Consider the following 17067-nt stretch of genomic DNA (forward strand, 5'->3'; position numbering starts at 1 on the left):
GGCTGAGAGGCGAACGAACCGTGGTCAACGACCTTAGAACGTCAATCCTTCCTATCCCCCTTGCTTGCACCACCAAACCGGTTTCCATCACAGAGCGCCGCCACTCAGCCGTGCAACTACTCCACAGAGGACAGACTGCTCCGCGAGGTCCAGATTGCTACTCACCACATTCAATACTTCGATGATGAACAAGGAACACATCTGTCACACTTGCCACAATACCAACGCAAAGAGTAACCTCCACACACCTACCTACACCAAAAGGTTCTTGCTCTCTCAGAGACAAATATCCCTCAAGCAGCATGAGCAAGAGAAAAATATTATCACATTTTACACACATGGGAATAAATTGTGTGTGTGTGTGTGTGTGTGTGTGTGTGTGTGTGTGTGTGTGTGTGTGTGTGTGTGTGTGTGTGTGTGTGTGTGTGTGTTTGTCCTCACCTTCCCACAATAATCTTATTTACATTCAATACACGCCATGCCCTCCCTCGAAGTTTCTCCTACAGTGCGGCATCTTCTCCGCATACACACACTCTCTCTCTCTCTCTCTCTCTCTCTCTCTCTCTCTCTTCACGATCCCTCATAAAAACCACCTTTTCACTACGTATGCACACTTTCTTCACCAGCCTTCCCTTCAACTTCCCTGCAACCTATGGAAAGAAATGGAGACAGCAAAAAGACAATACCACCCACAATTCTCACTGCCTTCACACATTGACCTTCCCTGGCGTACCCAATCTACAGTTCTCCTCCCTCTCCTTTCCCTCCTCCTGGTCCTTCCCTGAGTACCCTCCCCTGTCCTCCAGCAATGAACCTGTTCCCGCCTGGTGTGCAAGTGGTGGTGGGTCGCGAGGACAGCAAGCAGTAGTGAGCCGGGTGCTGCAGGAGGTACTTGTTTCAACCCGTCGCTAGCATGGCGCAGGTAAAGACCCTCGTTAGTCCCAGTCAGGTTGGACAGTGCGTGCTTGCGATGCTGACGCGATGGTGTGAAGTGGGTAGAATGGTACGGCATGGTAGGATTTCATGTTGGTAGGGGCCGGGAAGGTTATTATTGGGGTACTTCTGCCCGAGATGTTCTGAGTGGATGTGCATATGTACGTACAGGAATGATGAGACTCACTGTGGCCTAAACTCTAGAGATGTATGATGGAGTATTAGGGAGCAGGAGAATTATTACTACCGGCCGATAGCTCATAACTGCCCCTTGACAAGTTAATCATTCCACTGCCATGGTCAGGAATTACTGGTATATTCAGACCACTGCGAGAAAAAAAAAAAATCGAGAGAGAGAGAGAGAGAGAGAGAGGTTAATTTTGTCTCGTCTACGTAGGCCACAAAGCAAGACTGTAGTAGGATAACTTGCTTGCAAACGTTATGTAGTCAATAGTAAACTGTGCATCACTATAAGGGTTACTATTGCTGGGAGATAATATGAAGTGCTCTTGTGTCCGTCCATACTCTCAAAACGTCTCGGCGTATTACCCAAGGTCAAGAGAATATTCTCTTTACCTTGGTCTTACTGTTATTTTAATGGACAAGCTTGAGATGTTACTGTTTTAAAATCTGCTTCTATAATTCCTATGAGTTTAACAATGATTGTGCATCTTGACAGGCAAAATTACAAATGAAAACACGAATAATCACACGTGTGGCCTTCGGTAAATGGCCCATGTCTACATCGAAACACGAGTCTTTGATTATGGCCACCTTACAGACTTATGAGTTTAATTAAACAAGAGTTTGAAAAATACCAATGAAAACCTGAATATTTATGTGCACCCTAACCCCCGGTAATGGTTGAAACCTAAGGCGTGTCAAAATAGTACGAGTCTGCGTGTGGCAACCGTACCTGTCTCGTCTCAGGACTCCTGCTACACTGTACAAATTTCCATCCCAACCCCCGCACTGCCCTGTATGTTGTTTGTCTTGCTGCCAGTACGTACAGATTGCATGTCCATGTTACCTCTCTCTCTCTCTCTCTCTCTCTCTCTCTCTCTCTCTCTCTCTCTCATCCTTTATAATATAAATCTGCCAAGTACAATTACAGTTTTAGTATCATTATTGTTGTGGTTATATTTTTCTTATTATTATTATTAATATTACTGTTGTTGTTGTTGTTCTTGTTCTTGTATTTGTTTATTATTATTATTTTTAATTATCATCATCATCATCATCATCATCATCATCATCATCACTATTATTAACATTACTATCACTATCATCACCATTGTTGTTATTATTCTTATCATCATTGCCATCCGTATTATCATTGTTATTACTATCACTTTCATTATTACTATCTTTATTTCATTTTAAATATATTTTATTCATTGATCTATATTTGCATCACAGCAGTCCAGGATATAGGAATTAGGCAGCCAGCCCAGACTTAGAGACATTCCAACAGAAAATTGATAACAAATTTCATGTCCCTTGAAAATCCAAACATGACTTTCTGTGCAACATGCTACAAACATTTTCAGAAACGTAAATTTGATTCTGAAGGTAACTATTTCCAATGAAATTTATCACTTTACAGAAACTAAAGACTTAACAAAATTATACCAAGTAAGATTCACCACAGACTAGATACCAAATCATATCAGTAGAAAATAACACCATGTCAGTTTTTTTTTTTTTCTTCTTTTTACTTATGGTTTTGTATGGAGAGTTGCATTTTGTTCTCAAAACAAATCATGCTTTTATGTCTTGCATAGTCAATAATGCACGCAGTAACTAATTCTGTCGGTGTTTGAAGTGTCTGTGTCATGTTACATGTATGACTGGAGACATCACCTAATTATTTATCATAATCAACAAAATGTATCTTTATTTTGCCTAACAGCTGTGGGAAGTTGTGATGGTGGCAGTGTGCATGGTAATCATTGGACATGGTATGCCAATGGATGATACTGCAGAAACTGCCAAAGAAAGTTTGGTAACAGCAGAGCAGCACAACACCAAGACCAAACAAGACACACATTCTAATCCTCCACAGCCACATGGTAAGACACATCAAATAGCTTTCCTCACCTACTCTGAGAATCTTAACAGTTATTTCCCTTAATATCTGACAACATTTCTCTTTTCAGGGCCTTCCATTACTGAAATAACAAATCAGCTATTAACTTCATCAGTAAAGTATCCTGACAATGCCAAAATGATTCCTTTTGCCCGCAGCACTGGGCAAGAGTGCAATAAGATTGGATCACTTCCAAATCCTCTAGAATGCCAATATTTTACATTGTGAGTACTGCATGACCTCAGTTTTCATTTGCATTCCCTAAGTAACAGTACTTTAAAAATAAAAAAGAAATTGTTTCCTTGCATCCCTCTCCATCATGAACACTATTACTGTATCCCCCATACCAACTGGCCAAAGAACATCCTAGATAATGCTTCACTTTGTTTTCTAGATCCCTGACCTTCATTCCACCTAAACAGACAAACACTGTCACAGGATGATAATTTTGCCCATAGACTAATCTAAATAATGCCATCTAAATAAAAACATGTAAATTAACTGATCCCCCACACTCTCACTTGCTTGTAAATACCAGACTATTACAGATGCTAATAATCTGGTTCATTAAAAATAGGTAAGGGTTTGGTAATGCATCACATATCTAAATACTACCAGGAAAGAAACATGTAGACCAATTAGTAGACAAGAACATTAATAACAGCCAATGCTGCTATGTTCATGTGTCCTCACATTGCAAATTTCAATCCCTGTGTCTAAGACATGAAGAACTATAGCAGAAAAGTCTCATTAAATAGGGGATTAAACTAGAAGACCTAAATAAAGCACATGTAATGATATCATTTTTTAATAAATACTATAAAGCTATGCATGTGTATGGTATCTACATCAAGGATTTTTTTTTTTTTTTTTTTTTGCTTCCTTTCTTTCTTTTCAAGTGTTACCTTATTTTTTGTTATGGACTAAACTTTATATAATATTCTATTTTTCAAATACCCTCCAAAATGTAAGGATCATTTTAGAAAATATTAACTCTCTTTCTGCTCATACATTTAGTATGATATTTATTTATGATTATTTCATCCAGCTGCATTGAGGAGTTTCAAGGTTCCAAAGAGTTCATACCAACGTTAAATATTTGTGACCATGGCCACTACTTCAATACATGGGAAAAGAACTGCATTAAAGGGGAGTGCATCGAAGTGAACATTGGTCCCGCATTAAATGACCCACCACCACCACCACCACCCTCTCCATCTTTAAATGAGGTATGACTTATGTACCAGGTACCTTGAAAAAAAAAATAAATAAAATAATATATATATATATATATATATATATATATATATATATATATATATATATATATATATATATATATATATATATATATATATATATACATACTATAATATATGTTCTGTAGAATGTGCATCATCAGATCCTATGGATAGTGTTAGCATAAACAATTAGTATTAATGTTTTGTAGCATTAAGTAGAGTGCATCAAGGTTTTAGAATGTGTTTCTGCAAAGAACTGAGAGAGCATTGACCAAGCTAAACATTAAGCAGCCAGCAATCACTAACAACTCAGTTCATACCAAACACCCAAATTGATAATGATGACTTTGTTGCTGCTGCTGCTACTGATGATGATGATGATCATCATCATCATCATCACCATCACCATAATCATCATCATCATCATCACCATCGTTACAATAGCTCAATAACTATCAAATGTAATTTCAATGTGAACTGTTTGTATTGAACTCAAAACCACAATTATCAACACCTAAGTATGGTGTTGAGAATATACTAAGAAATCATGAATTCTTCTTTCCTGATTCAAACCACTGAGCAATATCCTGATTAATATCTTTCTCTTCTTCAGATTCCCAGTTGGCTGATTAATGCTCCAGAATGGTTTGAAGAGAAACCCTGGTGGTTTGAGATGGCCCCTCCATGGTACCATACCCCACCTGCCTGGCTAAAACCAAATGTCTTGACTGAACAAATACAAGTTGAGGCAGGACCAGGTCTTGAAGTTCAAAAGCCAGACCAGATCATCAAAAATGTTGGAGTGCCAATCCAGTCTTCGCCTGATGAGAAAGATGCACCCGTCTACCATGATAATAAAACACTACGGTGAGATAGTGACATTTCTGCACTGAGAAAAATTGAGGTTTGCATCCATCATTTTCCATTAAGACTGAACAAAGAAGGGCCAAAACAAATCATTTTTAATTCTCAATAAGCTGTCATTAGAACAAAAGCCATCAAATCAAAAGAACAGGATTAACAGTATTTGTAATGTAAAATATCAGCATCAATTTTATGAGATGATCTACTACCCAACTATGACCACCCTAAAAATTTTCCTTTGCTTCCTACAACATAAGGGGGTAGTGATAGAATGCCATCTATGGATAACTCTGTTCCTTCATACAATTCCACATGCAACTAATACACATAAACCCTTAATTCAAAATTCAAAATCTACAAATAGTTTTGATAAACCCTTTTGGCTGTTTTCCTTTGAGATTTGGGGCAAATTTCAATAAACAGTTCCGTATTTCATAAATCCTAAAGAAGTCTGTATCTATGCCAAGAACTCAACACTTATGGACTTCATACGCACCTCAAAAGTTAAGTACTCTCTCATTACTCAGACCTATGAGTGCCTTTTCTCTACTACACAACCCCTGAAGTAAACACCGACAAAACCAGAGGTTAGATGAAGGTGAAGTAGATTGAAATAAAGAACTACAGATAATATAAGCACATGAGTGGCCTGAGAAGCAATGAAATACTCTCTATATAAGAAAACACTAGTGTATTATATTAGCACATGATAGTAGTTGAAAAGGAAAAGAAAGTGAAATATGTAAGGTAATTGTAAGTGACATTATCCTATGGCAGTAGACTGAGGAGGGAAGGAGATTGAGACTAGAACAGTGAATCTAGAAACATGCTCAATGATAGTGTTAATACTTTTTTGGTGACTTTTTGGCAATAATGTGTACAGTGTAAACCAAGGATCTGTGAGGTGTGACTGCCTGGCAGTGATGTACCTTGGAGGGAGGGGAGAGAGAGAGAGAGAGAGAGAGAGAGAGAGAGAGAGAGAGAGAGAGAGAGAGAGAGAGAGAGAGAGAGAGAGAGAGAGAGAGAGAGAGAGAGAGAGAGAGAGAGAGAGAGAGAGAGAGAGAGAGAGAGAGAGAGAGAGAGAGAGAGAGAGAGTCTGACAATGCAATGTAAGAATGGCTTTTATTTCACTTGTATACATATATAATGTTTGGCAGTGACTGATTCCCATCTTTTAAACTCATCAACATTAATGAAGTAATAGATATATGTTTTGTAACATGTAGATCATGCTTTCCATCATTAATAATGTTGATATACACAATGGGCCACTTTGATACACACAGTGCTCTGAGTTGGTATATGTAAGCCAAGTTGAAAATGAGCAGAGTTGGCAAAGGGTTGGGCAGAGTTGCCCTTTAACCCTCTTTTGGGCTCCACTGACAATGCTGTCTATTGTATCATGTGATTATGACGCATTGTTTGTTTCTACTAGCTGCTGATTAATTAATGTTCCTCGAGGAGAAGCACTGCCATTGTCTGAAGGAAAAATGTCACCCATGCACTAATGTCATCTAGCAGAGACTGTCACCAGAGAAGTAAAACTCCACTGAAAAGAAAGTATCCAAGATGGCAATTTTAAGAAACCTTTAGTGAATCACTTTAGGGGAGTTCGTATGGACTCCTTATCTTTTCTTCGTACGCAATGTTAAAGTAGGGAGCATTGGTGAATCCCACCCCTGGCACCACAGTGGCCATCTTTTCATATGACTCTTTTTGTCTTTACTTTTCTTTTTCTTACAACAGATAAATTTTCTTGAACTGTGTAGCATGTCATGATAATGATGATGATTGCAGTACATACTTATCTAAGTTAAATATCATATATTACACTAATGTCTCTCACTTCTCCAACAGAATCAATATTCCAATCAAGATTGTGCAACAGTGACCTGCAAGCTGCAAAGGATCTGGTGCTCCAACAATAGAGTCATAATGAGCTCACTTTTCCAAATATGCACACTTTTCTGAAATCTGTCAATTCATCTATCTGCTTATCCATCTATATGAAGATGCAAGTGTGTGTGTGTGTGTGTGTGTGTGTGTGTGTGTGTGTGTGTGTGTGTGTGTGTGTGTGTGTGTGTGTGTGTGTGTTTGCAGTCTCATAACAAGTTACAGTGGTAGTTTCTTATGTCTTTATAAAAAAGTCTGGAAGAAGGCTAAAAACATGCTACTATATGTGAATTTTAAGTAATAAAGAAGACCCAACAAATTATAAGGCTTGATTTCCTAATGCTAGGACAAATAATTTATGGTAAAAAGTTAGTCATCTACAGAATTATGAGGAACATGTAGGTTTCTGCTAGGGAAGATTTACTGAAATGGAACACAAGGGAAACAAGAGGAGATGGAAGGAAGCTCAAAGAAGACAATTATAGAAGTTTGAAGAACAGCTTTTCCTCAGAGCATTGGATACATGAAACAAAATGGGCAAAACAGTAGTGTGCAAAGATAGTAGAGAATTTTAAGACCATATTAGACATTAATAAACAACAAGACACCACAACCACAACCATACTTCCCCTCCTATACAATACAACCAAGTAAATACCATTAGGTAAATACACATAGCCTTCATTTTCCATCATACAAACATCTTAACATTTTCACTTACCCATTCACACTGTTGTTTATTATTCTAATGGCATGCTTGCTTAACAAACTCATCACAGATGAAAAATTAATGGAGGAGCATAATAAATTTTCTCAGTTGTGAAGTTCAAGGATCAAACTACAATACTCAACTATACAAATAATACAATGGCTGAAGTTGACATTAAGCCAGGACATTTAGCTATTCAGAATTACAAATACATCTTCTATGAGGTAGCAATAAAGCAATTATCATCATACATACACTGTGTATCACAAAGAATCAAAGTCCTGGACAGATTTCTGTTCACAAGGTTTCTAAAAATTCCTCTTCCCCACCACAAGTAGCCTGAAAGCAGAGGGGACATCAAATAAAAACAAACATCATTCTTACCTTGAATGGCAGACTGGACACATCTCTGGCTTGAAACCTTGATCTTAGTGGAGGGTCAAGAGGGTGGCCTTGGTATGGGGGAGAGGGAAGACCCAAAGCTATCACTCTAAAGTCCTGACTCACACGCACAAGATGCATCTGGTCCAGCTCCTCTTGAGAGTGTTCCTGTGCAAAATACAAGTTAAATCAACAGGCCAATGTAGGAGTTATAAATCTATATTTTCTAATTACATATACAGTAAGTCTGTATTCTTTGAAAGCTCACAACGTTTGGCCTCTTTTGGTCTTAAATGAAACATGAGTAAAGTAACCCAAAGAAATAAACATCAGTGTCAGTGAAAGATATAAAGATTCTGGCTGAAGGAATTCTTAGTCCTGTTTTATCACTTCTTTCAGTTATCTCTCACAACATGCAGAAAACTATAAATGTATATTTAAGAATCTAAATGTAACTATCTTTCTATTCTGAAAGTCCTGCTGGTTCAAGCATTTCTGGGATATAGTCAATAATAAAAAGAATTAGCACATCTGCACTTGCTACGTACTCCAAGTAATTGGTCATATCTGTGACTGGCAATCAAGAGGCGCCCATCCTCAAGCTGCATTTCTCTGTTTTCAAGAAGATTATTGAGCACTGGTAGCACATTTCTCTCTGCCTTCTCTACACCTTCCAAAACTAGGACCCTTCCTTCTACAGCTGCTCGAACTGCACTCTGAAAACCAAAGAGTGATATTCAGTTAACTCACACTCGTTCTATCTCTTATTCTCTGAAATTAATAGATAAGGTATAATCTTCATATAAGACACCAAAGTTATGGGTTATACACAAAGAAATGGTTTGACAAGAGTAATACGAAATCTTCAGAAAATCTGAATAGTATCTCCTCAGATCTCCCCAACTGTTACACTTCATCTACTATAATGACACACCATTAAGATTGACTCCTCACTGAAATTCATATTCTCACTCCATAACCTCTCACCTGATCATGGTAAAAGGATGTTCCACCTCGTATCTCCCTGCGCTGCTTCAGGTCAGTGTCAGTAGTATCTCTTGTCAGTGTGACAAACTCTAACTCTCTCTTTGTAAGCTCCAAGTAGGTAAGTGCCAGCTGCCTTCGTAATGGGCCTGGAGGTCCTATCAGGAAGACGTCTTGTCCTAACTTGTCCTTCTGCAGCAGCCATCGCAGGTGCTTCAAAAAGGACTGAGGGAGATCTTGCTGCACTGTAAACATAAGGGATATTAGTGAAGATTTTTTAAGTGTATAACTCACTACAATAACTATTTTAACTTTATATACTGGCCAAGATATTAAAAAAATCTGAAAAAGAAATGAAAGAAATGGCAAAAGAAGAGATAAAAACCAGAGCAAAGTGAATTCAGAACCTGAAATACCTTAGGATGAGGAGCTGAATATAGTGTTTAAGTAATGAAGCAATGGAGAATGAATAGGAGTCATAATTTAAGTGATTAAATGTATGTTGGAAAATGTTGATGGCAGTGAATTCTTGCCCTGATAAAGGTCTTATGCTGGTTCTGTGTGATCTATCATCTCCCAAAGGCACTTTCTCTGTTGTCACTCTCATCTTTTGTTCTTCAATACCTGTCAAGCAGTAGGAAGCCTCATAAACCCACTTACCTCATAAATAATTCAAATATGTGTAACTGTCTGCATTCACTGAATAGAAATTTATGCAAAAGCTGACAAAAGTGTGATCTTTATAATGAAACCTTAATTTCTCCTTGATGATAACATAGGAAATAAGTTCATTAATATATCTCTCATTACACAGTTGCCACCACACACTTTAAAAAATGTGATTTGCTAAAAAATAACACTCTTCACACTATTGCATGTGCCATTAATGTGATTCTTACAATTATAAAATCATAAAGCACAATTTTTCACGTCATATAATCATCTAATAGCAAAAAGGTGTGCACATGATGTACTCACAGTATCCAATGGGCACCAGCTGTGGTTGATGTGGCTCCCTCAGCTGCCTTGACACATCACCAATAGTGACTTTAGATGACTCTGCAGGATGAAGGAACACAGTAAATATCAAAGGCTGTATAAAGACATTATGTTGAATTTTCTATGATCAGGATATGGTTAAGGCAATAGTCTGTGTTATATCATAAAAAATTTTCAACTATAGTAATACTAAATTTTAATTACCCATTGTGTGTTGTTCATCATTATGCCAGCTCTCCAACCAAAACATTCACCCTATACTACCCACAGTTCTTTAATCATAGTATTATAAACAAACAGCATTATAAGAACATTCTGACTATTTCACTAAATAGCAGGTGTACAAATAAGGGTTATATACCAAATCAAATGAAGGTATTTCATGTACTGTACACGTATGATGATGTGTCATATCAGGTCAGGCAACATTGCCACTCATTCCAAGGTGAGATTTTCCCTGGGAGAATGGGGAGAGTCAGGTCACCATACACAAGTAACTCAATTCACAACTCGTGTAGTCACCACAATGGAAAAACACACTGACGCTTCCCTGTCTTACTGTGTGTTGTACACCCAGACGCAGAAAAAAAATCTCTTCATCCAATGATTTTCAATGAATAAGTTCAACTTGGGGAAATAAATGAAATAAAATACTGTCTCACCTGATGTTTCTTTACACCAATCATTATATTAGACTAGGTATCTCGAGAGGACATAACAGTAAATATTCTGAAAATCATCATTATCCCTTTCACTTTTACAACCAGCACCTTTACTGTATTTCACTTACTTATGACAATCACCGGCACAGATCTTCATGTCTCTAGTCCCTCTCTCCCCTTTTTTTTTTTTGTGAATAGAAGCATTAAATTGAATAAAGAAATGTTATTCAATTTTCCTTGAAGTAATGAGAAATATGGCAACGTCGCACAGATTATCAGCTTCGCCCTGTGGATCAGTACAATTTAGTTTTACTATAGTGGAAATAAGAGACACATGCAGGTAACTCCACATGAATAAGATCAACAATAGCTGGCTGTTACCTGTAAGCAAAGAATTACAATGTAGCTGATGAGCATAGAAACAACAGTATATGATAAAACTTTATCTTTCTTACCTGAGCAAAGCCGAAGTGCATAATGAGAACCAAACGTGGGACTTTGCTTTATTCCCGGAGTGGAGAGAATTCTGTTGAGCACCTGAAGCCTGCTCAGGATGATTCGCTGCTGCATCTGCGACAAAGAAGTTGCACACTGTTATGGGATATAGGTAGTGACTTGGAAGGGGAACACTGGAGACCACAGAGAACCTGATGATGATGTGGACAATGACATAAGAAGAAAATAGATAAAAAACATAAAACATAGAATTTCCATTTGTATAGTGCTAGATATTCTGTAGTTAAAATCTCACCTCTGATGATGTGCTCCTGGGACCTTGCCTGGCTGCCACAGTGAACACCTTCCCTTAGCACCTCCTCACCACCTGTCCTGGCAGTGATAATGGCTGTCTTCTTGTCACAATTTCAGCATTATTTCCCACAAATCTAGAAATACAAGATTTTTATCACCAACACTCTTTACAAAATCCATATCAAATAGATATATCAATTCACATGTATGAGTATATAATGATGCATGTATAGCCTGGATGCACCATCAGTTGTAGTGACATGGAAGGCATGGTTATGTTACTGTTGGAATGTAAGGAAATAACAAACACGAATTCCTACTCTCTCTCTCTCTCTCTCTCTTGTAGATCTATGCGCACAGTGATATCCCGCACACTATGGGGGATGAGAGACAAGACACTATCTGGTATGGACCACCTCTCTCTGAGGAGGGATTCCACCCTGCTGTACTGATACATCGTAGAGTAGACTAAGGGACTAATATATCAATCATGGCTAGGTTTGGATCTAGTTATTAGTTACTTCTTAACTATTTCTCAAAGATAAAAACAAGTATGGAAATACCTACCAAGGAAATTTGCAAAACTTCTTCCTTTTTTGCCATTGCAAAAGAAAAAAAATAGTTTGCGTAATATTTTAATCCTACTGTCCACACCGTAAGAAGTCGCTGTTCAGGTGGGTATATCATAAGGAAACATAAATCTAAACGCCCCATAAGCCAGCCAACTTGTATACCCAGGGCAGTGCAGCATTCTATCCTGCCTCATAATATATCTTACGTAAACACCACATGTGAGTCAGATTAACCATAACTACATTTACAATAACCCATGTTGTTGAAACCTTCACCATTTGTTTCTTTCCATCAGTGTTTCCTGTAATTACGTACCGCTCTCAGACTCCTGGCAAAGGTCGTACTTACAAGCTTTCACCAGGCTCAGAAGATACACCTGACCCGTGCCCCTGCCTAGTGCCTACTCGTGCTGTGCCTCGTCAGCTGATCAGGTAAACAAACACGTAAGATTAGCGAGAGTTCGGGAGAAATCACACGTATTTATATAAAAATTAGAAATATACAGATATCATTCTAAAATATATCTATTTCTACTAATGTATCTATTGGCATTGCTATCATTAGAATTGTCTCAGTAAAACTCCTTGTGGCCGAATTCTACAGAGATTGAATACAAGCAGTCGGCGACTCAGCGACTAGGGAGTTTTTGAAGTTGTACTACTTGGAACTCAACTGGCACGAAATTTATATCGGCACTACCTTAGCAATAGGTGAAAAAAAAAAAAAGACGGCGCTCCGTGGAAGTGCACGCAGCAGAGTAAAGGCACACGTGCCAATCTGTGACATATTTTATATACGTACGTAGAGTTTCCGACTCGCAATCGGTGGCTAACGACTGCAAAAAACAGTCGCAAAACAAAACCAACATGTTGGTCTTGCTAGTCGATTTGCGACTTTATTTATGTCGTGATGTCACGGTATAAGCTTTCAAAATGCAGTCTCCAGGTAGAGAGAAGGAGATGTTGGAGTTGACGAGGGAAAAAAAGAACACATCTGGGACCCCAGAAATGAATTAAGGCTGGTTCACACGTGCCACTTTGCGACTGTTGTTTTACATATGTATAGTTTCCGACTCGCAATCGGCGCCTAGCGACCGCAGAAAGCTGTCGCAAATCAAGACAAACATGCTGGTCTTGCTAGTCGATTTGCGACTTTGTTTACGTCGTGACGCCACGGAGTAAGCTTTGAAAATATGGTCTCCATGTGTAGAGAAGATGTTAGAGTTGGTAAGGGAAAAAGAACACATTTGTGATTCCAGAAACTAATTATACAGTTGAAAAAGCTTGCGCAAATCGTCGTTGGACGAAATAGCTGTCACTCTCCAAGAACTGCTTTCCTCAATGGAGGATGTTGTTGAAAACTGAAAAGTTGTCAGGATTTAATTTGATCCTACTTGTGCATAATCTGCTAAAGATTAGTGTGTGGTAGACACTCCTTTCTTTCCTTATATTTAGCCAGGGATGTATGCACAGGCACGTTCTTTTCTGTTGACTCTTCCGGTAAGGCAAAAGAGCAACCACAGCTTCAGCATCGTCATTGGAAGAAGACATCTTCCAGTGACGATGTTTGTCTACATTACTTCCCGCCAACTAGTTGATACTTTCCAGTGCTACGTTTGACACTTTCCGATTAGAAGGGACGAGTCGGAAATTATGCGTACGTAAAATATAGTCGCAAATTGGCACGTGTGAATCCGCTTTATATACCAGTAAAAAAAAAAAAAAAAAAAAAAGCTTGCACAACTCGTCGTTTGACGAAATAGCTGCCACTCTACAAGAGTTGTTTCCCTCGATGCAGGGTAGTGAACCAATGCAGGGTGTTGTTGGAAGTGATGATTAAGGACTTGTCAGGATTGAATTTGATCGCAATTGTGCATAGTCTTCATAAGATAAACAAACGAGTGTTTGAATGTTCCTGACTATATTAGGAAGCAAACATATGCATTGCACCTTATTATGAGGAAACAAAGTTGCCAAGGTGCGTTTTTAAGTGTTTTTGAACGTGCTAATTAAAAATACTAAAATTTATAAGACATCGAAATGGCAAAACACATGCAATTCACCTTGTAATTTGAAAATAAGAAAAAAAAAACGACCTTTTTTTTATTGTATGTGTGTGTGTGTTCTGTATTTGACATGTTCTTTTTAATAAATTTCTTTGTCGACAGACATTTTTGTCCATTGACGGTTAAGAAAAAAGGGCGGCGATGCTTTGGAGGTACTATATTGTAGCCACGGAAAGGTAAAACCATTCCCTATACTCTAGTATGCCTTTCAAGTGGGGCTAACTCCGCCGTCAATTAATTTGCTCCTCTGATGATGGTGGTGAAGACTTACACCACTCCAAAAAGCGTTGATATTAAAAGGCACTTTTTTCCGAAAAATATTCTTTATTTGGTCTTTTCCGTCGCCGATATGCATGGTCAACACACGCCAGCAAACATTCTCATGTACGCGCACACAAACACACACACACACACACACACACACACACACACACACACACATGTTGCATCTGTTAGTTGAAGTCAGAATTAACCAATAAGCTGCGATTCCTACGTCTTATCAATGAAAACACTAAACTCATGCAAGCATAAAGGAACCTACAAGGTGAAAACGTACCAGTTGAGGGTTTTTTTTTTTTTTTTTTTTTTTGTGGGTGGAGATTGCTTTAACTTCTTATTTACCAAAGCACATGTCAAACATTATATATAAGAGAAAACAGAAGAATAACGGTTAGGTGTCCGCAAAACTGTGAGTCTCTTAGATATCAAAACGTTAAAAGGCATGACAAACCAACCTATCAGAGAAGTGTAATGATACTAAAAGCCGTCTCATTTTCCGTGTTTTGAATCTCATATATATAGTCATCAAGATGCTAAAATAAAGAACTCTCTATATGGAGTAAAACGAATCATCATTCACTAGAACTTTTTTTTTTTGGGGAGGGGTTGGGGCGAATTAGATATCAAAGTACTAAAGCGTATGCAGTGCGGCCTATACGGAAGAAATAAATAATACTAGGAACATACTTTTGAGAGTTTTTTGAGTGCATTAAGTAACAAAACACTAAACAAGACGTAAATGAAACGTGACCTTTGAATGTTTGCACGTCTTATGTCAAAATGCTTAGATGCGTGAAAGTAACCCACATGATACTAAACATCAACATAACCCTAAATGTGACTTTTTTTTATTCATACCATGTGGGCTTTTCACGCTTTTAAGGGTTTTGGGCGAAGCATGACATGCACCGTATATATGGAGGAAGCAGCAATACAAAGAAAAGTGTGATTTGAATGGTTTTGATGACACCGTACGTAAAGGCGAGTCAACAATAAAAAAAAAAACAAAAAAAAAACGTAGAACGTAGGGGCGAGTCAACAATAAAAAAGAAAAATAAGTGTTATCTGAATGTTAATTTCGTGTCATCGAGATGTAAAGAGGAATTGCAAAATAGCCTTAAAAGGGGTAACAGATCGATATTCACAATAAGTAAAAAAGAAAAAAATGTCTTTCAAGTGCATTTTTTACTTTGTTACGTATCAAAATATATAAAAAACACAAAAACACATGTAAAACACCTTATTATATGTAAACAGAACATTACCCTTAAAAAATCAAATGTACAAAATAATTTGAGTGTTTTAGTGTGTTAGTCACCAAAACGCTGAGACTTATGCAATGCACCGTATATGGGAAAAAGAACAATATCAACAACATTTGTTTGAGCGTTGGCGTCTTTTACCCTAGTGACATACTATACCGCGCGCGGCAGCCGATTTCAGCGTCTATGGGCGGTGGCCGAAAATCCGCGCAAGTAGTTCCTGACATGCTATAAGCTGAAAAACGAGACGCGGCGCGTTTTTTGGTCAGTGTTGTTTGGACATCTGAACTTAACCTAACCTAACCTAACTGTATATCATTATGACTGCAAAATTAAAAACACAAGAGTGTGAGCGAGAAAACACGAGTGCACCTGACGACTGCTATAAAAGTTACAGCGGATCAAGGTCATCACAGGCAGGGTTGTCAACTAGCGTTTTTCGGCTGCCGCGCGCGGATAGCATGTCAGTAGCCATTACTTTACATGTGTTGACTTTAAAATCCCGCCTCCGCGCGCGGTGGCAGACTTTTTTTTTTTTCCGCCAACAGGCGCGGTTGAAAAAAATTGGCCAGCGGATTCGGCTCCGCGGCGCGGCGCGACGCGGATTCTCTAGTAGATCAGGTCGACGTAAGAGTGAGAATTTTACAACTACTGTCGATTGCAGAAATCAGTCGCAAATCAGGACCAACATGATGGTCTCGCTAGTCGATTTGCGACTTTATTTACTTTGTGACATCACGGAGTGAGCTTTGAAAATGTGGTCTCTAGAGACAGAGAAGATCTTAGAGCTGGTAAGGGAAAAAGAACACACCTGAGGCCCCAGAAAAGAAAAAAAAAAGTTTGCGCAAATCGTCGTTCGACGAAATAGCTGCCACTCTACAAGAGCTGTTTCTCTCAATGCAGGGTGATGTTGGAGATGAGGATTGAAGACTTATCAGAATACAATTTTATCGCAATTCTGCATAATCTTATTAAAATTAGTAATTTTTTTATGAGAAATGTAGGCTAATTCAGAGTATGGTAGACACTCCATTCTTTCCTTCTACTTAGCCATGGACGTATGCACAGGCACGTTCTTTTCTGTTGAATCTTCCAGTACAGCAAAAGAAGAGTAACCACAGCTTCAGCATCGTCACTGGAAGAAGACATCTTGGCGGGTAGCTGTTTGTTTACATTCACTTCCCGTCAAGGCGCCAACTCTAAAATAGTCGATACTTTCCAGGCGCTACGTCTGACACTTTTCGACTAGAAGAATGAGTTGGAAACTCACGTACGTAAAATATCAGTCTTAAATTGGTACGTGTGAACCCGCCTTTAACACGTACTCTCAGGCAGTCAAAACATATCAGTCCGGGCTACGAAGGGGTCACCATATTATCAAGA

At 38.3% G+C, this 17067-nt stretch overlaps 2 protein-coding genes across 3 annotated transcripts in view; one reads left to right on the top strand and one right to left on the bottom strand.

The window, feature by feature from the left end:
- LOC123518564 (von Willebrand factor A domain-containing protein 8-like) overlaps window positions 1–12526 on the bottom strand; it is a 124766-nt gene extending 112240 nt beyond the window's left edge. The window contains 7 exon segments of the mRNA XM_045279418.1: window positions 8114–8278; window positions 8659–8826; window positions 9098–9339; window positions 10073–10153; window positions 11211–11325; window positions 11507–11639; window positions 12427–12526. Coding sequence (XP_045135353.1) covers window positions 8114–8278; window positions 8659–8826; window positions 9098–9339; window positions 10073–10153; window positions 11211–11325 — 771 coding nt within the window. The 5' untranslated portion in view covers window positions 11507–11639; window positions 12427–12526.
- On the top strand, window positions 638–7339 carry LOC123518563. 2 transcript variants are annotated; one of them, XM_045279417.1, is made up of 6 exons: window positions 638–922; window positions 2846–3005; window positions 3093–3246; window positions 4071–4251; window positions 4877–5167; window positions 6985–7339. In XM_045279417.1, exons 1-5 carry the CDS (start codon window positions 914–916, stop codon window positions 5132–5134), a joined length of 762 nt encoding a protein of 253 aa, XP_045135352.1. In that variant the 5' UTR covers window positions 638–913; the 3' UTR covers window positions 5135–5167; window positions 6985–7339. The 2 variants fall into 2 exon arrangements, with proteins under 2 accessions (XP_045135352.1, XP_045135351.1); XM_045279416.1 differs by having other exon boundaries at window positions 654–922; window positions 4877–5130.
- Window positions 12527–17067: the final 4541 nt, after the last annotated feature.

Source organism: Portunus trituberculatus, chromosome 44 (assembly GCF_017591435.1).
Source record: "Portunus trituberculatus isolate SZX2019 chromosome 44, ASM1759143v1, whole genome shotgun sequence".
Classification (NCBI taxonomy): domain Eukaryota; kingdom Metazoa; phylum Arthropoda; class Malacostraca; order Decapoda; family Portunidae; genus Portunus; species Portunus trituberculatus.

Coding starts and splice junctions, on each gene's coding strand:
- LOC123518563 (XM_045279416.1), top strand. Junction 3,247..4,070: donor GAATGCCAATATTTTACATT/GTGAGTACTGCA, acceptor TATTTCATCCAG/CTGCATTGAGGAGTTTCAAG. Junction 5,131..6,984: donor CATGATAATAAAACACTACG/GTGAGATAGTGA, acceptor CTTCTCCAACAG/AATCAATATTCCAATCAAGA.